Below are 21,517 nucleotides of genomic sequence, written 5' to 3' on the forward strand. Positions count from 1 at the left end.
CCCAGCACTGTCTGTGGTTAGAACACAAGGGACAACTCAAGCCTGCCACGTGCCATGCTGGGTCATTTATTACATTTACGTATAATCCGTCTTGGGACTAGATAAAACAGCTTTTACATCCTGGACAATCGCCGGTTCATAGACATGACATTACGGCCCGTGTCTTCCGGCAAAAGTTTCTCTCCTTTGTCTCCTACAGAGTTATGGGAGAAATACAAATCGCAAATGGCCGAGAATATGCTCCACCAAATACGGCTTAAAAGGTGAGATATGACCTTGGACTTTACAACACAAATTTGTAACTGCACTTTAGTTATGATTGAAGATTTGTGCTTATCTATTGCAAACAAACTTCTCAAGCATCTGAGAATGCCTTCACCTAAATCACACTGCTTCTATTTCTACATGTGTAGAATGGGATCGTGAACAAAGTTACAAAACAATTGATTTATTATTGTAGGTTACAGACCGGGACACAAGGAATATAAATGACGACCGGGACACTCAAAGAGAAATTACAGACCGAGACACCGGGACGCAAATGACGACCGGGACACAACTACAACGGGGACGACGGAAGGGCACATGGGGGAAATATAAATGACGACGGGGACACAGGGAATATTCGATTAGCAATTACCATCAACAAAGCCCAAGGGCAATCATTAGAAAAATGCGGTATAGATCTCAATACGGATTGTTTTCCCATGGACAATTATATGTTGCATGTTCAAGAGTCGGTAAACCTGACAATCTACTTATATGCACAGACAATGGGAAAGCGAAGAATATTGTATATTCGCAAGTTTTACGTAGTTAAAAACACACATATATATATATATATATATATATATATATACATATATATATATATATATATATATATATATATATATATATATATATATATATATATATATATATATATATATATATATATATATATATATATATATATATATATATATATATTCACAGGTGGGACACAGAGACACAACTACAATAGCGCGTAGCTAATATGGTGCGCAACGACTTACGCGCGTGGGGGAGGCTTGGAGGGGGGGGTCGATATATATATATATATATATATATATATATATATATATATATATATATATATATATATATATATATATATATATATATATATATATATATATGGTGAAAGTTGACATCTTAAGACTTCTTAAGGTCACGAGTTTCAGAAAATTCGTCCAGAGCATTAATTTTTGGGGAAAGACATGTGAATGACGTCATTGTTGGATACATCAGTATCTTAGTGACTTCATCCTCTAATATAAAGGGCTGCATTCATATTACATCCGTAAATGACGTCACATAAAAATTCATACCGTTATCTATTTTAGTGACGTCATTCATAGCATAAAAAGCAAGCGTTGTCTGGGAAGATCCATTAGTCTACTTTTGAAAAGTAAGTAGTAATATAATAACAAGTACAAATATAAACAGCCAGCATTATACCTTTAGTGATATGGCACTACGTTTTGGAAACTTTGATCTTGTCCCTGAGTCCCAGCTTATGACTGGAGTGACCGATTTTACATACCAAGAAGAATTGCAACTGGACTGCAAAAAACAAAATCCTTTGAATCACAGATTGGCTAGGCATATGAGAACTCAAAATGGAAAAAAATACTATGAATGTGAAGAATGCAAAAAGACGTTTCCTTCGAAGTCCAACTTGGTTGTGCATATGAGAATTCACACTGGAGAAAAACCATATGAATGTGAAACATGCAAAAGTAAATTTTCTAGAAAGTCCCATTTGGCTGTGCATATGAAAATTCACAGTGGAGAAAAACCATATGAATGTGAAACATGCAAAAAGAAATTTTCTAGCAAGACCATTTTGGCTGGTCATGTGAGAACCCATACTGGTGAAAAACCATATGAATGTGAAGAATGCAAAAAGAAGTTTTCTTCGAAGTTCAACTTGGCTGAGCATATGAGAATTCACAGTGGAGAAAAACCATATGAATGTGAAACATGCAAAAGAAAATTTTCTATCAAGTCCCATTTGGCTGTGCATATGAGAATTCACAGTGGAGAAAAACCATATGAATGTGAAACATGCAAAAAGAAATTTTCTACCAAGTCCATTTTGGCTTGTCATATGAGAACCCATACTGGTGAAAAACCATATGAATGTAAAGAATGTAAAAAGACGTTTTTTTCGAAGTTCAACTTGGCTGTGCATATGAGAATTCACAGTGGAGAAAAACCATATGAATGTGAAACATGCAAAAGAAAATTTTCCAATAAGTCCCATTTGCCTGTGCATATGAGAATTCACAGTGGAGAAAAACCATATGAATGTGAAACATGCAAAAAGAATTTTTCTACCAAGTCCATTTTGGCTAGTCATATGAGAACCCATACTGGTGAAAAACCATATGAATGTGACGTATGCAAAAAGAAATTGTCTTCAAAGTTTGCTTTGACTGAGCATATGAGAACGCACACTGGTGAAAAACCCTATGGATGTGAATCATGCAAAATGGAATTTTCTATCAAGTCCAGTTTGCCTACGCATATGAAAACTCACAATGGAGAAAAACCCTATGAATGTGAAGCATGCAAAAGGAAATTTTCTATCAAGTCCCATTTGGATGTGCATATGAGAATTCACACTGGAGAAAAACCATATGAATGTGAAACATGCAAAAAGAAATTTTCTAGCAAGTCCTATTTGTCTGTGCATATGAGAATTCACAGTGGAGAAAAACCATATGAATGTGAAACATGCAAAAAGAAATTTTCTAGCAAATCCTATTTGGCTAGTCATATGAGAACCCATGCTGGTGAAAAATCCTATGGATGTGAAACATGAAAAATGGAATTTTCTTTCAAATCCTGTTTGGCTAAGCATATGAGAACTCACAATGGAGAAAAAGCCTATAAATGTGAAGCATGCAAAAGGAAATTGTCTATCAAAAACAATTTAACTAGACATATGAAAACCCACACTGATGAAAAACCATATGAATTTGAAGAATTAAAAAGTTATACGAGGTGTTAGCCCTATCGATTTCTCTTCTTTTTTTTTAAATTGATATTTGATACAGTTAAATTTCTGTTTGTTTTAAGTTTCAATTAAATTTTATAATTTAACCTTCACTCGTCTTTGGATTTAATATAGCTCCGCTTGTATTTGATTTTTTCGTATAATTACTCAATAATATATATGAGCCTGAAAAACACGCCAACCTTTTGAAAAAGAGGGAGAAACCCTCCAAAAAATTAAAGTGATCTCGCCAATGTCTACTATTCTGCCTAGTAAAGAAAGGACCTCGACACATAGTACCCTATAATCAATTGTTTTGACAATATATCGGATCGAAATCAAAAATCACCATAAGAATCGCCATTGCCAAAAAGCACAGAAAATTACGGTCCTCTGGCTCGCAAAACAAAGGAAATCACTTTTTTTGCAAGGGTACCACTGATTTGTACTTTTTCAAATCTTTTTCTCTCCCACTATTGGGGCACTGGAACATCATAAAGAGTTGTTTATGGACTCATTTTAAAGGAAGCCGCTATATCTAGTGCCTTTTGTAAAGAATTAAACATGAAATTTTAAGATAAAATAAATATTTCGACAAAAAATTTGCTTCTATGCATACTATTGTCACTTTAAAGGTGTAAAATTGCAAATATATCATCTACCTTTGGTAAAACATATTGCAAGCTGTATATCGACCATTGGTCATTGGGACCTTTCAATGTTATATTCATTTCCTGGGAAACCCTCCATTTTCTCGAGGAAAGAGAAGCAAACAAAGGGGAATCATTTGTAGTATGATACTTTACAAGGAAAATCAATATATGCATGCCTGCGAATTTTTCCCCCTCAAGCCAAACCCATTCTTTTTATCACTATAATAACACGATTATTTTTCACTAATCCCAAAGATTTTGTAAGTATATGAATATAGGGATTTAATTATCCTTTTAGATGTTGTGATGGTCATTAATCTTAGATGGGATATGTTGGGCCACTCGCCCATTTATTTATTGGATAAATTTGCTCTTTTATATTTCCCTCTGAGCGTACTCCTTTCTTTTCCTTTTTTATGGCACTTGGTATTAACCAAGTGACAAATAGTGATCACGAATTCCATCGGTCTGTCTGTCTGACAGTCTGTCGGTCTGTCCCGGTTTTGCTACTTTAGGTACTTCCAGGTAGGCTAGGACGATGAAATTTGGCAGGCGAATCAGGGACCGGATAAGATTAAATTATAAATAGTCTTTTTCCCAATTTGACCATCTGGGGGGGGGGGTGCCGGTTAATTCGGAAAAATAGAAAAAATGAAGTATTTTTAACTTACGAACAGGTAATGGGATCTTAATGAAATTTGATATTTGAAAGGATATCGTGTCTCAGAGCTCTCATTTTAAATTCCGACGAGATCCGGTAACATTGGGGGGAATTGGAGGAGGGAACCAAAAATCTTGGAAAACGCTTAGAGTGGAGGGATCGGGATGAAACTTGGTGGGAAAAATAAATACAAGTCCTAGATACATGATTGACATAACCAAAATGGATCCGCTCTCTTTGGGGGAGTTGGGGAGGGGGGGTTAATTCTAAAAAATTAGAAAAATGAGGTATTTTTAAACTAACGAAGGAGTGATCGGATCTTAATGAAATTTGATGTTTGGAAGGATATGTCTCAGAGGTCTTATTTTAAGTCCTTACCGGATCCGGTGAAGCAGAAGTTGGAAGGGCGGAGCCTAAAATCTTGGAAAATGCTTAGAGTGGAGGGATCAGGATGAAACTAGTTCGAAAAAATAAGTACAGGTTCTAGATACGAGATTGGTCATAAACGAAACGGATCTGCTCTCTTTGGGGGATTTGGGGGGAGGGTTAATTCTGAAACTTTAGAAAAATGAGGTGTTTTTAACTTACGAAAGAGTGATCGTATTTTAATGAAATTTCATATTTAGAAAGACCTCGAAAATCAGATTTAAATCCCGACCGGATCCAGTGTCATTAGGAGGGGGGCGGAAATCTTGGAAAACGCTTAAAGCAAAGAGATCAGGATGAAACTTGGTGGGAAGAATAAGCATAAGTCCAAGATATGTGACTGACATAACCGGACTGGACCCGCTCTCTTTGGTGGAATTGGGGGGGGGGGAGTAATTTGGAAAAATTAGAAAAATGAGGTGTTTGTAACTTACGAAGAAGGATCGTGTGCTTTAAAACTCTCATTTTAAATCCCGACCAGATCCAGTGACATTGAAGGTAGTTGGAGGAGGAAACCGGAATTCTTGGAAAACGTGAAAATCGAGGTATCTTACAAATGGGTGATCGGACCTTAATGAAACTTGAAATATAGAAGAATCTTATGTCTCAGATGCTCCATTTTCAATTCGAATCGGATCCGGGGACATAGAGGGTGGAGGGGGAAACAGAAATCTTGGAAACCGAAAATCTTGGGAAACACTTAGAGTGGAGAGATCGGGATGAAACTTGATGAGAAGAATAAACGCAAGTTATAGATACGAGATTGACAATTGGTACGGATCCGTTCTCTTTGGGGGAGCTGGGGGTTATTAATTTGGAAAAATTGAGGTATTTTTAACTGGCGAGCGGGTGACCGGATCTTAATGAAATTTGATATTTAGAAGAAGCTCATGTCTCAGAGCTCTCATTTCGAATCCTGACCAGATCTGTTAACATTAGGGGGAGTTGGGGGGAGAAACCAGAAATCTCGGAAAACGCTTATAAATGTCGTAGATACGTGATTGACGTAACCGGACTGGATCCGCTCTCTTTGGGGGTTTTAGGTGGTGGGGTTCAGCACTTTGGCGAGTTTGGTGCTTCTGGACGTGCTAGGACGATCAAAATTGGTAGGTGTGTCAGGGAGCTGTACAAATTGACTTAATAAAGTCGTTTTCCCCGACTCGACCATCTGAAGGGCTGAAGGCAGAGGAAAAATTAGAAAAATTGAGGTATTTTAAACTCACAAGTGGGTAATCGGACCTGAATGAATTTTAATATTTAGAAGGACCTCGTGAATCAGAGCTTTTATTTTAAATCCCGACCGGCATTAAGCCTCTGATTTTCCTTTTAAAACAATCTGTTGATTCTTAGAATTTTGCCAGAGCTCACACCAGATGAGCTCGTGGCTCTTGGCTCTTCCGACCTCGTCACAAGTGCCGTATGAGCTCTTAGCTCTTGTTAAAGATCCTTTTTGGCATTGTGTATGAATAAGCCAGCCAATTGAGGCTGATTGAAAATTTAGATTGATAGTGAGTTATATACAAGTCCAGAAATAAAGTGAGAAAATGCTGCCTGATATGCTTTCAGTGACTCGACATTCATTATAGGGAACTGCACTAATATGGCTATGGTCAGAATTGTGAAAATCAGTCAGAACTTCAAAGGGACACCAGTAGACATTGTCCTTCAAGCGTTAACCCAAAAATCTTGGTCCCCACTGGTACAATTTAAGTGGAGGCAAGGTTTCCCAGTAAGAAAAACTCATATCATATGAACAATATCAGTCACCCATTTGCCTGCAAGTCCTGTGGACATGGTCGGTCATAAATCTTTGAGTCATTTTTAGTCTCCAATTGCCTTCCAATGTGTCAAAGAACTGAGAGACAATTTGAATAACCCTTATGAATTATCCTTACTCTATGCACATGATTCCCAACGTAGAGCACAGGCCCCTTCTGTGGGGCATGACAATGTGTTGGTGGGTCAGATTTTGGTCAGTTTTGGTAGTCGCACAGGCTATCTGCATTGGCTGTACTCTAATTAGCCAGGGCTCTCAAGTTTTCCGTCACTTACACAGTGTTGATATTACCAAGTTCATAATCCTGTAACAAGCTGCAGTAAACTATTAATCTTTCCCTAATATCTTTCCTTCCAAGCTCTGTTTTTACCTTTAATGATAACAATCATAGAAAAACTTTTCGGATCAAGCTACAAATTGTTTCTGCTTAAACCTAATAGTCTCATGAAACGTCTTAAATGCACTTTTCGAGTTGTCTTTCGTTTTATACTCCCCAAAACTCCAAACCATAACTCACAACTGGCCCTATTTTCGTCTAAAACTCCTCTTAAGTAGCTTAATATCTGGTGCCCCAAATTAACTAAGAGGACTTCTTGGTGACACTAATTAAGCTTTCCGATAGTTACAATAAACCGCAACTGAACACTCCACATTCCTAAACTTGTGAAATTACTGCCCAAATATATAAAATCCTTAACATCATCCTTAAGTAGAACAGTTCAAAATAGGGATGATACCTTTTTATTGACAGTGAAATATAAAATTATTTAACTGGATATTTCGAACAAATATACAGAGTTCATCATCAGCAGTAAAACTCAATGTTTTACTGCTGATAATGAACACTGTATATGTGTTCGAAATATCCAGTTAAATAATTTTTTATTTCACTGTCAATAAAAAGATATCATCCCTATTTTGAACTGTTCTACTTTCGTCATGGAAAGGCAGTGTGGTCTTCGAAGTTATCTACATCATTCTTGTCCCTCCCTTTACAGCCAGACCTAATCTGTTCTCTTTCTTCTTTTCCAAAAAGAAATTGAACTTATGAATACATACTTAAAACTATTTTTTACTTTCAAACAACTACCTATAATTTCTAAACCTTTTGCAAATGCGGTGGCAATTTCAGTCAGTAGTACCATGTCATCTGAAAGTCCTAAACAAAATGGTGCAAGCAACATTAACTTTAGCCTTGGGCATCTGGAAGTAAGGATTAATATTCAAACCTAAAAAGAACGGAAATTATTAAGTGTATGAGGGGGGTTTTACCCCTCCTAAATATCTTATACTTCATGGTAAACTTTTTTAATACTTTTAAAAAATTCTTATTGTTCAAATTAAGTGGCCATTGTGTTTCAGGAGTAGTTCTTAACACAAGACTCGAAATGTTGACTAAAATAACTACAAGGACTTTTAATTAAGGTATTAATTAAGGACAATGTTCGCCCCACAAAAGGCTATTACGTATAAATGAATCTGATAATAAATAAAATGACATGGATATATCTGAACACATCCACAAAGATACAATTACAATATATCTAAAAAAAACAGTAATATAAGATTATGCTTACTTGGATCGGTGTTTTACTTGGATTAAATAAAAAAAAACTAATTTTTTTAGCTGAAAGTAAGGAGCGACATTAAAACTTAAAACGAACAGAAATTACTCCGTATATGAAATGAGTTGTCCCCTCCGCAATCCCTCGCTCTTTACGCTAAAGCTTTTAATTGTTTTAAAAAGTAGAATTGTGGCAAAGAGTCAAACTTTAGCGTAAAGAGCGAGGGATTGCGGAGGGGACAACTCATTTCATATACGGAGTAATTTCTGTTCGTTTTAAGTTTTAATGTCGCTCCTTACTTTCAGCTAAAAAATTAGTTTTTTTTATTTAATTTTTGAACGTTTTTGAATTAATGCATGTTTGGTTTTGGCTCTCCGCACATAAATTATTAAAATGAAATTTGTATATTAATTCTTTTTTTGGCTAAATGGCTTTCTCTTAGTTTTGATCAGACGATTTTGAGAAATAAGGGGTGGAGAAGGAGGCCTAGTTGCCTTCCAATTTTTCGGTTACTTAAAAAGGCAACTAGAACTTTTAATTTTTAACGAACGTTTTTATTAGTAAAAACTGAAGAATTAACTTACGTAACAAACTTTCATAACCTTATATTTTTATTATGTATACGAGGGGGTTTGTACCCTCGTTAATACCTCGCTCTTTATACTAAACCGCAAGTTTTGTCCCAATTCTTGAAGAATGGCCCCTGAATCAGAAAGGCCGTAGAATAAATAGTTGAAATTACTAAAAATACTTTAGCATAAAGAGCAAGGTATTTATCTCCTCCTAAATACCTCGCTCTTTATGCTAAAGTATTTTTAGAACCCCTCATATGCGTAATAATCTCTGTTCGTTTTAAGTTTCAATGCTACTTCTTCCTTTCATTTGAAAAAACGTTTTCATGTTTATTTTTCATTGTTTTCTTATAGTAATGCTAGAGAATCCTGCGCCCTTGTCATTGAATTTTTCTTCCCCCATGACAGATTCCTCCAAGGAAAGATCCTCCAACATAGTCCCCTCTCCTCAGCCCCACCCCCAAACAAAATAAAATCCCCCTAAAAACGTCTGTACACTTCCCAATAACCATTACTATATGTAAACACTGGTCAAAGTTTGTAACTTGCAGCCCCTCCCCCAGAGATTGTAGGGGAGTAAGTCATCCCCAAAGACATAGTTATTATGGTTTTCGACTATGTTGAACAAAATGGCTATCTCAAAATTTTGATCCGTTGACTTTGGGAAAAAAATGAGCGTGGGAGGGGGCCTAGATGCCCTCCAATTTTTTTGGTCACTTAAAAAGGCACTAGAAATTTTCATTTCCGTTATAATGAGCCCTCTTGCGACAATCTAGGACCACTTGGTCGATACGATGACCCCTGGGGGAAAAAAAAAAACAAACAAATAAACACGCACCCGTGATTTGTCTTCTGGCAAAAAATACAAAATTCCGCGTGAGAGGGGGCCTAGGTGCCCTCCAATTATTCTGGTCACTTAAAAAGGGCACTAGAACTTTTCATTTCCGTTAGAAAGAGCCCTCGGACCACTGGCTCGATACGATCACCCCTGGGGAGAAAAAAAACAACAAATAAACACGCATCCGTGATCTGCCTTCTGGCAAAGCATTCAAAATTCCACTTTTTTGTAGATAGGAGCTTGAAACTTCTACAGTAGGGTTCTCTGATACTCTGAATCTGATGGTGTCATTTTCGTTAAGATCCTGAGACTTTTAGGGGGTATTTCCCCCTATTTTCCTAAATAAGGCAAATTTTCTCAGGCTCGTAACTTTTGATGGGAAAGACTAAACTTGATGAAACTTATATATTTAAAATCAGCATTAAAATGCGATTCTTTTGACGTAGCTATTGATATCAAAATTCAATTTTTTAGAGTTTTGGTTACTATTGAGCCGGGTCACTCCTTACTACAGTTCGTTACCACGAACTGTTTGATTAAAGAAAAAAAATATTTTTTAACTGAAAGTAAGGAGCGACATTAAAACTTCAAACGAACAGAAAATACTCTGTATATGAAATGAGTTTTCCCCTCCGCAATCCCTCCCTCTTTACGCTAAAGTTTTTAAATGTTTTAAAAAGTAGAATTGTGGCAAGAAAAACAGCAAAAGTAAAACAAGAAACAAATTTAATCACATTCAGAAAAAAAGACGGATAAGGCGATGAAAAGCATCCTAGCCTATAAAGCGCTTCAATAGCTAGCTTGACAGATAATTTTTCGAAAACATCAGTAATATCTGTCGCACAACACTTTTTAACCAGTTTTGTATTCCGGTAAGAACGAGGTGGATATAAAAAGAAATTTGCAGTACCGGTAATAATTTATGCGAATACGTTCTAGATCACCAGTCAACAGAAGTGGCCTAATACCAGAACAGAAGAGTGCAGAATGATAACAAAAATTTGAATAAGGCCGAGTTAACGATCTTCTCCTATAGTGTCCACAATTTGCCACAATCTTGTGGCAAACCGAGCAACCGAGCCTCAGCTTATCACTAATATCTTTGACAGCAGGAGACCGGAGAAAATTCATAGAATCGCAAACTGTTATACCAAGCCAACGAAACGATTTAACACGAAGAATATTAAACCCATCGCAGGATAGTGATTCTGAACAATTATTACCGTTGAAAACAAGAAATTCGCACTTCTCAATATCAAACAGTTCGTGATAACGAACTGTAGTAAGAAGCGACCCGGCTCAAAAGTAACCGAAACTCGAAAAAATGGAATTTTGATACCAATATTACATCAAAAGAATCAAATTTTAATGCTGATTTTAAATATATAAGTTTCATCAAGACTAGTCTTGAGAAAATTTGTCTTATTTCAGAAAATAGAGGGAAATGCCCCCTAAAAGTCAGACAATCTTAACGAAAATCACACCATCAGATTCAGTGTATCAGAGAACCTTGTTATAGGAGTTTCAAGCTCCTAGCTACAAAAATGTGGAATTTCGCATTTTTTGCCAGAAGACAAATCACGGATGCGTGTTTGTTTTTTGTTTTTCTGTTGTTTTTTTTTTCCCAGGAGTGATCGTATCGACTCAGTGGTCCTATAATTTTGCAAGAGGGCTCACTCTAACGGAAACTAAAAGTTCTATTGCCCTTTTTACGTGACCAAAAAATGGGAGAGCACCTAGGCCCCCTCCCAAGCTCATTTTTCCCCAAAGTCACTGGATCAGAATTGTGAGATAGCCATTTTATTCACCATAGTTAAAAAACCTAATACCTATGTCTTTGGGGACGACTTACTCCCCTGCAGTCCCCGTGGGAGGGGCTTCAATCTACGAACTTTGATCTGTGTTTACATATAGCAATGGTTACCGGGAAGTGTACAGACGTTTTCAGGGGATTTCTTTTTCGGTTTAGGGGGGAGAGTTGAAAGGGGGGTTTACGTGGGAGGATCTTTCCATGGAGGAACTTCTCATGGGGGAAGAGACTTTCAATGAAGGGGGCGCAGGATTTTCTAGCGTTATTTAAAAAATAACGCTAAATGAAAAAGTAAATTTAAAAAGTTTTTCTACTGAAAGTGAGGAGCAGTAATAAAAGTTAAAATGGACAGATATTATTACGCATTTGAAGGGCTTACCTTCTCATAATGTTTCGCTCTTTACACTTAAGTATTTTTAGTAATTTCAACTATTTATTCTACGGCCTTTGTGATTCAGGGGTCATTCTGAAGGAATTGGGACAAAATTTAAGCTGTAGTGCAAACAGCGAGGTATCGACGAGGGTGAACCCCCTTATTTACGCAATAAAAACATACGAATATAGAAGTTCGTTACGTAAGTTAATTCGTAAGTTACGTATATTTTTTACTAATGAAAACGTTCTTGATTAATTAAAAGTTCTAGTTGCCTTTTTAAGTAATCAAGAAATTTGAGGGCAACTAAGCCTCCTCCCTTGCTCCTTTTTTCTCAAAATCTTCTGATTAAAACTATGAGAAAGCCATTTAGCCAAAAAAAAACCAATATACAAATTTCATTTTAATTATTTATGCGCGGAGAGCCAAGACCAAAACATACATTAATTCAAAAACGTCCAGAAATTAAATTTAAAAAAAACTATTTTTTAACTGAAAGTAAGGAGCGACATCAAAACTTAAAACGAACATAAATTACTCCATGTATGAAAGGGGATGTTCCCTTCTCAACGCCCCGCTCTTAACGCTAAAGTTTGACTCTTCCTTTCAAGTCTACTTTACTAAAGAGTAAAAAACTTTAGTGTAAAGAGTGGGGCGTTGAGAAAGGAACATCCCCTTTCATACACAGAGTAATTTCTTTTCATTTTAAGTTTTAATATTGCTCCTTACTCTCAGTTAAAAAAAACTGTTTTTTATTTAATTTAGGTACAGGCCGATATCGCGGAAAGCAAAAGTAACTGACTTCACTGAAAGGGCAAGACAAGACTCAGTTTGACTAATCAGAAGAAGGTATTCTGCATAAGCCAGATATGAGATATCAGATGGTCCTAATTGGCACGTAGTCAATATTTTTGATAGTACATTTTCAATACAAGCATTAAAAATATACGGAGAAAGAACTTGCCCTTGTCTTACACTGCAACGAACAGGGATATGACCAAAATAAGAATTATCTAATGACTTAAGGCGAAGGTAAGAATGGGAGTACCAAAAACGAAGCACGTGAATTATCGACGGATTTATTCCTCTCTGGCATAATGCTGTCCATGTTTGAGTATGACAAACATTGTCAAATGCTTTAGACAAGTCTAGGGTTGCAAAATGAAGTACACGACGACGACGAATGCGATGGGCGTCTTTTAACAAAGAGGTCAAAGCACGGTAAGCATGCTGACAGCCTAGCCCAGATCTAAAACCAAACTGATTATCATCATTTAGAGCAAGCTTAGCGATATAAGGTAGTAGGAGGTGTTCAAAAAGCTTGCTAAAAAGAACAAGCTACCGTTATGGGCCTATAATAACTACAAGAAACCGATAGTTTTATAAACAACCAAGAGATGTAAAACTCAACAAAAAATAAATCTCAAACGAGACTGCGCCCAGTAGAGAGAAAACAGATGAAAGACTAAAATAACGCGAATATTTGGCCTGTATCTAAACTAGGCATCCTCAGCACAAGATAAAAAGAAACAAATAAAACCATCAACAAAAGTAATAAATAAAATTGTTGCTACTGATTCATGTTGGGAAAAGAAGCTATTCGTGTTTACCTCAAACCAATTGAGGTAAAATTATGAAAATTGAAACTAAGTTAACTATTCTGTTGTGAAATAATCCTGTTGTTAGCTAATATTGAAGCAACTCTTTTCGGTCCAGTAGGTAATCTTGCCCCCTGGTGATTATGTAAAATTTAATACCCTTATTGACTATTGGTTCTTTTACCGAAAGACAATCATAAATTGGGTCAATATTTAAATTCACTGTATCTCTATTGAAAGAGTAGCAAACATATAATTTTTAATTTCTATAGCCTCCCTAGCCCACTGAGAAAAAACCCTACCATTAGAAGTGGCTGCAGCCTCATCAAATCGTGTAAAATCTTTAGGATGAAAGAATATATGTTCAGCGAGAGCCGAAACAAAACTTTCAGGAGGCTTTCTCAATTGAAGGATTTTTTTTTCTATTTAGTTGCGATGTTCAATAAATCTCTCAAAATTGTTGATGAGTTCTATTACCAATATAAAACCTTCCACAAGAACAAGGAATTTTATACACCCCACTAACTAAATCTCTCCGGGTAAAATCCTTCCCAGAATTAAGGAAATTACCTAATAGTCTCACTGATTGGAAACAAGTATCAATGTTATGTTTATGCAAAATTCGTTTAAGCGTCCCCCCCCCCAAAAAAAAATAGGTACACAAGAAAAACAAATGAAGCTTTTCGGCATATTTAATTATGTACACTGTGAAACTCCAATAACCCTATTGCTATTTTTAATGCGTCATTTTTTATTATTTTATCAATGAATTTAATTGGGTAGCTATTACAAGATAAAATATCCCTCAAATACAACAATTCAGGATCTAAAAACTCTTGCGAACAAATTCTGAAAGTTCTGTCCACCAGCGCAATCACAACCCCTCATTTCACTGAAATAGGGTGGCACGAATGAAAGTTCAAATACCTATCACTGTGTGTAGGCTTTCTAAATATTGAGAATAGTAATGGAAATCAACTAGGGATTATTTTTCTAAAACTGTTCTAGAATAATCCTTTTCGCATTATCTGGAATCCAGAGTGAATTAATGAGGCTATGTGGAATAGACCAGCGACAGACATGGGAGTACGAATATGGGCAGAAAATGCAGGGTTTTAAACATTGGCTAAGATTTTTCCCCGGGGGGAATTTATCGGCAAATTATATCGGCATCATATCGATATATTAGTTATCGCTTCGCCAAAATCAATATATGTCAGGTCTTATTATATATTAAATAGAAAAAAATAAGTTTTTTATAACTGAAGGTAAGAAGCGACATTGAAACTTAAAGCGAACAGAAATTATTTCTTATAGGAAAGAGGCCATGTTTAAAAAATTAAAGTTGTGAGAAAGAGTAAAACTTTAGCGCAAATAGCGGGGCGTTGAGAAGGGGAAAGCCTCTTTCATATATACAATGATTTCTGCTCGTTTAAGTTTTAATGCCGCTCCTTACTTTCAGCTAAAAAAAACTTTTTTTTTGTAATTGCATATTAATTTTACTTTTTTTGGCTAAATAGCTTACTCAAAGTTTTCATCGGAATATTTTGAGAAAAAAAGGGGTGCCTAATTGCCCTCCATTTTTTGGTTAATTAAAAAGACCATTAGAACTTTTAATTTTATCTACGAACGTTTTTATTAGTAATAAATATATGTGTTATAAATTAACTTACACAACAAACTTCTACATTCATGGTTTTTTATTATTTAATTTCTCATTTTTATTTTAAATAATGCTGGAAAATCCAGCACCCATTTTATGAAATTCTCTTATCCCATGTTAAATTACTTCAATGAAAGATCCTCTCACGCAACCATTCCCCCCCAGCCCCTCCCCAACACCAGAAAAATACTCCATGAAAACGTATCTATGCTTCCCAATAACAAATACTATAAGTAAACAATGGGCAAAGTTCACAACTTGCAGTCCTTCCCCCGAGGGCTGGGTGGACTAAGTCGTCCTCAAAGACATAGTTATTAGATTCTTTGACTATGCGTAACAAAATGGCTATCTCAAAATCTTGATCCAATAACTTTGGGAAAATGAGCGTGGGAGGGGGCCTAGTTGCCCTCAAATTTTTTGGTTACATTAATAGGGCACTAGAACTTTTAATTTTCGTTATAATGAGCCCTCTCGCGACATTCTAGAACCACTGGGCCGAAACGATCACCCCTGGGATAAAAAAATAATAATAATAAAAAATGAACACACATCCGTGATCTTTCTTCTGGCAAAAAATACAAAATTCCACATTTTTGCAGATAGGAGTTTGAGACGAGTACTGTAAGGTTCTCTCATACACTGAATCTGATAGTGTGATTTTCATTAAGATTCTATGACTTAGGGGACGTTTCTTTTTTTTCAAAAATAAGGCAAATTTTCTCAGGCTTCAATTCAACTTTTGATTAAACAAAAAAAACAAGTTTTTTTTTAACGGAAAGTAAGAACCGACATTAAAACTTAAAACGAACAAAAATTATTTCGTATATGAAAGGGGCTGCTTCCTCATCAACACCCCGCTCTTTACGCTAAAGTTTGACTCTTTCTCTTAACTCGACTTTTTGAAACAGTAAAAAAAAATTGCGTAAAGAGCGGGGTGTTGATGAGGAAGCATTTCATATACGAAGTAATTTTTGTTCGTTTTAAGTTTTAATGTCGCTCCTTACATTCCGTTAAAAAAAAAGAAGTTTTTCTTATTTAATTTTTGAAGGTTTTTGAATCAATGCATGTTTTGATTTTGGCTCTCCGTATATGAATAATAAAAAACAAATTTGTATATTTATTTTTTTGGCTAATTGGCTTTCTCATAGTTTTAATTGAATGATTTTGAGAAAAAAAGGAGCGGGGGAGGAGGCCTAGTAGCCCTCCGATTTTTTGGCTACTTAAAAATACAGCTAGAACTTTTAATTTTTATGAATCTTTTTATTAATAAAAGATATACATGACTTACAAATTAGCTCACGTAACGAACTTCCGTATTCTCATTTTTTTTTTACATATATAAAGGAGTTCACCTCATCGTCAGTACCTCGCTCTTTACACTAAAGCTTAAGTTTTGTCCTAATTTCTTAAAAATGACCCCTGAATCACAAAAGCCGTAGAATAAATAGCTGAAATTACTAAAAATGCTTTAGCGTAAAGAGTATACAAAGGGGTTCGTCCCCTTTTCAGAACCTCGATCTTTACACAAAAGCTTAAATTTTGTTCCGATTTCTTAAGAATGACCCCTGAATCACAAAAGCCGTAGAATAAATAGCTGAAATTACTAAAAATGCTTTAGCGTAAAGAGTAAGGTATTAGGAGGAGGTGAGCCCATCACATGTGTAATAATTTCTCGTTTTAAGTTTTAATGCTTCTCCCTACTTTCAGTTGAAAAAACCTTTTCATATTTATTTTTCGTTGTTTTTTTTTAATAATGCTAGAGAATCCTTCATGAAATCTTTCTTCCCCCATGACAAAATCCTCCAAGGAAAGTTCGCCCAACATATCCCCCTCTTCTCAACCCCCTCTCCCCAATTTAAAAATCCCCCAGAAAACGTCTGTACACTTTAAAATAACCATTACTATATGTAAGCACTGGTCAAAGTTTGTAACTTGTGGCCCCTCCCACGTGGACTGTGGGGGAGTAAGTCGTCCCCAAAGACATAGTTTTAAGGTTTTTTAACTACGTTGGTTAAAATGGCTATCTTGGAATTTTGATCCGGTGACTTTCTTTACGCTAAAGTTTGACTCTTTCTCTTAACTCTACTTTTTAGAGGAGGCCTAGTTGCCCTCCGATTTTTGGTTACTTAAAAAGGCAACTAGAACTTTTAATTTTTTTACGAATGTTTTTATTAGTAAAAGATATACGTAACTTACAAATTAGCTTACGTAGCGAACTTCTGTATTCTCATGTTTTGTTACGTATACAAAGGGGTTCATCCCCTCTTCAGAACCTCGATCTTTACACAAAAGCTTAAATTTTTTTAACTATGAGAAAACACCCTGAGCCTTAGCTATTCTACTTTTAACATTTCACTGCTCCCACCGTCTTTACTAATAATAAATATAAAAAAACAAGTTTTTTTTAACGGAAAGTAAGGAGCGAGATTAAAACTTAAAACGAACAGAAATTACTTCTTATATGAAAGGAGATGCTTCCTCATCAATGCCCCGCTCTTTACGCTAAAGTTTGACTCTTTCTCTTAACTCTACTTTTTAGAGGAGGCCTAGTTGCCCTCCGATTTTTGGTTACTTAAAAAGGCAACTAGAACTTTTAATTTTTTTACGAATGTTTTTATTAGTAAAAGAAATACGTAACTTACAAATTAGCTTACGTAGCGAACTTCTGTATTCTCATGTTTTGTTACGTATACAAAGGGGTTCATCCACTCTTCAGAACCTCGATCTTTACACAAAAGCTTAAATTTTGTTCCAATTTCTTAAGAATGACCCCTGAATCACAAAAGCCGTAGAATAAATAGCTGAAATTACTAAAAATGCTTTAGCGTAAAGAGTAAGGTATTAGGAGGAGGTGAGCCCATCACATGTGTAATAATTTCTCGTTTTAAGTTTTAATGTTTCTCCCTACTTTCAGTTGAAAAAACCTTTTCATATTTATTTTTCGTTGTTTTTTTTTAATAATGCTAGAGAATCCTTCATGAAATCTTTCTTCCCCCATGACAAAATCCTCCAAGGAAAGTTCGCCCAACATATCCCCCTCTTCTCAACCCCCTCTCCCCAATTTAAAAATCCCCCAGAAAACGTCTGTACACTTTCAAATAACCATTACTATATGTAAGCACTGGTCAAAGTTTGTAACTTGTGGCCCCTCCCACGTGGACTGTGGGGGAGTAAGTCGTCCCCAAAGACATAGTTTTAAGGTTTTTTAACTACGTTGGTTAAAATGGCTATCTCGGAATTTTGATCCGGTGACTTTGGGAAAATAAATAGCGTGAGAGGGGGCCTAGGTGCCCTCCAATTATTTTGGTCACTTAAAAAGGGCACTAGAACTTTTCATTTCCGTTAGAAAGAGCCCTCGGACCACTGGCTCGATACGATCATCCCTGGGGAGAAAAAAAAACAACAAATAAACACGCATCCGTGATCTGCCTTCTGGCAAAGCATTCAAAATTCCACTTTTTTTAGCTAAGAGCTTGAAACTTCTACGATAGGGTTCTCTGATACGTTGAATCTGATGGTGTGATTTTCGTTAAGATTATATGACTTTTAGGGGTTGTTTCCCCTATTTTCTAAAATAAGGCAGATTTTCTCAGACCCGTATCTTTCGATGGACACGATTAAACTAGATGAAACTTATATATTTAAAATCAGCATTAAAATGTAATTCTTTTGATGTAGCTTTTGGTATCAAAATTCCATTTTTTGGAGTTTTGGTTACTATTGAGCCGGGTCACTTCTTACTACAATTCGTTACCACGAACTGTTTGATGGGTAAGACTAAACTTGATGAAACTTATATATTTAAAATCAGCATATATATATATATATATATATATATATATATATATATATATATATATATATATATATATATATATATATATATATATATATATATATATACATGTAGTAAATGCAAATGTTTGTTTATGTTTGTATTCATTAATTTTCCTAAAAAAATGGCTCCGTATTTTTTGGGGAAAATTGGCAACTTGGGATGCTCTGACCTAAAAAACAATCCAGATAGGTCAGTGGTTGGAAAAAATTCGTCAAGGTTTTTTTCAAACATCTGACCTATCTAGAGTTAAAGTTTTAATTTAATATTAATGTTTAGTTTTCAATTTTAATGTTTTAATTCAAACTAGGAAAATTCCTTTATTTATTTTTATTTTTTATTTTTTCTTTTTTTTTTTAGTAGAAATCGTTGTTAGCTTAGCAAAATCATTTTTAGAAATCAGATATGCTGTAAAAGTCAAATATCTGTGAAAAAAATTAGCATGAAAAGACATTAAATTGTGTAGAGAGCAAAAAAATAGCAGTTGCAAAAATATTTTTCACAAAAAGACATGAAACTCATGGACACACACATACTCAAGCTCATGCGTAAGCCCAAGCACAAATACACACATACATTCAATAGCCCATTACATAGTTTTTGTGCGATGAAAGTTGAACGAGAATGATGTTTTCAGGAAACCTTCCGTAAGTAATGTTAAAAAGGGGGTGGGGAGGGGAATCACAAAAATTGAATTATTAAGCTGATTAAATTAAGCATATAAGATATAATATGAAAATTTGTCAGTATTATATTTATGTGTTTTGATCTTCCTAGAAGATAATTTGCTTTTACTAAACCAATATCTAGTGTGTTTTCTCCCAAGTCCACCTGGATTAGGAAAGAGTGAATGTAAGTAACAAAGTCTAACCATAGGAATATATTTCTTTGTCAAAACTAATCCGGGTTTGGGTATCTTAGCGATCCAAGCAATGATGCTACTAAAATTTGTAAGATCTGTTTCGAGAATTGGGTGCGAACAAAATAGATCATTAGCTTTAAAATAAGGAGCTGTGTCCATCTTAAATTTGTTTTTGTCTGAATTGGGGGTTTGTAAGGAAAAAGTAAATCAAGGTGTGGTGTTCAGCCCTATTTCGGCTTGCTGTTTTACAGATGAATTGACCAAAAAAAAAAAAAAAAAAAAAAAAAAAAAAAAATGCCAGACAAACTACAGTTTTGTGATGGAACGTAAAACAAAAGTCTCCTCGTGCTTTCGTCAGATTATTTACTACCATGTTGACAGAATAAGAGGCAAATTAAAATGGTCTAGACTAGGAAAAAACTTGAGCTGCCTGCCATCTAAGAAATAAAAAGATGATATTCTAAATCTATAAGAAGTAAATATTAAAATAAAGAAACTTATTTAAGATAATTTTATTTATGATCGATAGTACGTGTAATATCTTATTAAATTAAAAAAAAATAGTTTTTACGTAAAAAAATTTCGCCGATAACAGCTGAAGAAATAGAGCTATCCGCCATAATAATTTTTCTTGGAAAATACGTCGAAAGAAAACAAAAGTCTAGTCCAAATATTGAAAACTTGCTTGTTGCTTCAGATTACGTTAAAACGCACGAAAAAGTATGTTGTACATGTTATTTTGACATTTGATAGGTGTAGATATTGTTTTAATCGAGCTAGGGTAGGCTATGTTATTCTAAGGTTAAGTCAGGCCTTTAGTTAATGAAACATTCAGGGGGTGAAGGTGGTGAGATCAAAAGAGGGGTTTGTGCTAGCTTAGAAAGTAGTTGTAGCCTGTTTAAGTAGCCCTAGCCCAACTTTTGTGATAGTTTAGGCTAGTTTAACTTTTTACCGTTTTTTTTAACGTTTTTACTTTTTGTTTATGATTTAGCTAGGGAGAAAATGAGGTAAAATCCTAGTTTAGCTACTTGTCACTATCTTAGAAAGATGTTAGGTTAGGGAATTAAAACTTTTAGGGATGGGCCTACAGACTAAAGTAGGCTAGCCTAAGTCCCCAAGGAGGTATTTTCATTTACCCACCTCTACTCCTTCTCCCTAGCAAAGGTCAGTGACCTTTGATGAACTCTAGAAAACTTTGTGTCATGAAAGTGAAACACTAGTAGCCTAAAACAGATCTTCTGCTTAAATGAAGTATAAGAAAACCTGGTAGGGCCTAGTCTAATTTTTAGTTTTGTTATTTTGAAGCATAGTTTCCAGAGTACCTTAAATTGCAGCTTGGAGCAATATAAGGATTTTCCCTTGTAGAAGCTCCAGAGTTGATAACACATGACACATAATTGAATACATACACTTGACTAGTGGTTTGATGTTGCTGATTCTGATTTGAGTGCTTCCCAGTTATACTTCCAATCTGTTTTTGACCATTTGTTGTCAAGATGGTTCTTAAAGCTGTCTCTGGTTTGGGCAGCAATGGTATCTGGTAGTAATTTGTTCCAGAGGTTGGCAACACGGTTGGTAAGAAAATGGGCATGTTGCTGCTTTGAAGAGAAATGCTTGGATAACTTCATTTATGTCCCCTTGTACGAGAATCCTGAGACGCCAGAGGAAGAAGACCAGGAACTGCCTTTGTATTAATAAGTTTATGAACCATAATGGCATCACCCCGTCTTCTTCTATAAACCAGAGTTGGGAGTTTCAGCTCGCAGAGCCTCGTAGAGTAAGGGAGCTCATGCAGTCCACTCACCATCTTAGTAGCTCTTCTCTGGACATCTTCAAGAATTTTAGCATCTTTTTTGAAA

The 21,517-nt window shown here is 35.4% G+C and overlaps 2 protein-coding genes across 12 annotated transcripts in view; both read left to right on the top strand.

Annotated features, from left to right (window-relative positions):
- The window catches only part of LOC136029031 (uncharacterized), a 118,790-nt gene that overhangs the window by 67,878 nt on the left and 29,395 nt on the right, over window positions 1-21,517 (top strand). Inside the window, exon 1 of one of the 11 annotated variants that reach the window (XR_010617955.1) lies at window positions 19,921-20,378. The exons of 9 other annotated variants lie outside the window; for them this stretch is intronic. The gene's annotated coding sequence lies outside the window, so the exon portion shown is untranslated. Of the gene's footprint in view, window positions 1-19,920; window positions 20,379-21,517 lie in introns of those variants that run through there. One more of the 11 variants, XR_010617952.1, reaches the window with a different exon arrangement.
- LOC136028615 (zinc finger protein OZF-like) lies at window positions 1,419-3,626 on the top strand. Its single transcript, XM_065706446.1, has one exon. It carries the CDS (start codon window positions 1,493-1,495, stop codon window positions 2,849-2,851), a length of 1,359 nt encoding a protein of 452 aa, XP_065562518.1. The 5' UTR covers window positions 1,419-1,492; the 3' UTR covers window positions 2,852-3,626.

Source organism: Artemia franciscana, chromosome 7 (genome assembly GCF_032884065.1).
Source record: "Artemia franciscana chromosome 7, ASM3288406v1, whole genome shotgun sequence".
Classification (NCBI taxonomy): Eukaryota; Metazoa; Arthropoda; class Branchiopoda; order Anostraca; family Artemiidae; genus Artemia; species Artemia franciscana.

What these genes read in the sequence shown, in the direction of transcription:
- LOC136028615 (XM_065706446.1), top strand. Translation starts at nt 1,493, where the DNA reads ATGGCACTACGTTTTGGAAACTTTGATCTTGTCCCTGAGTCCCAGCTT.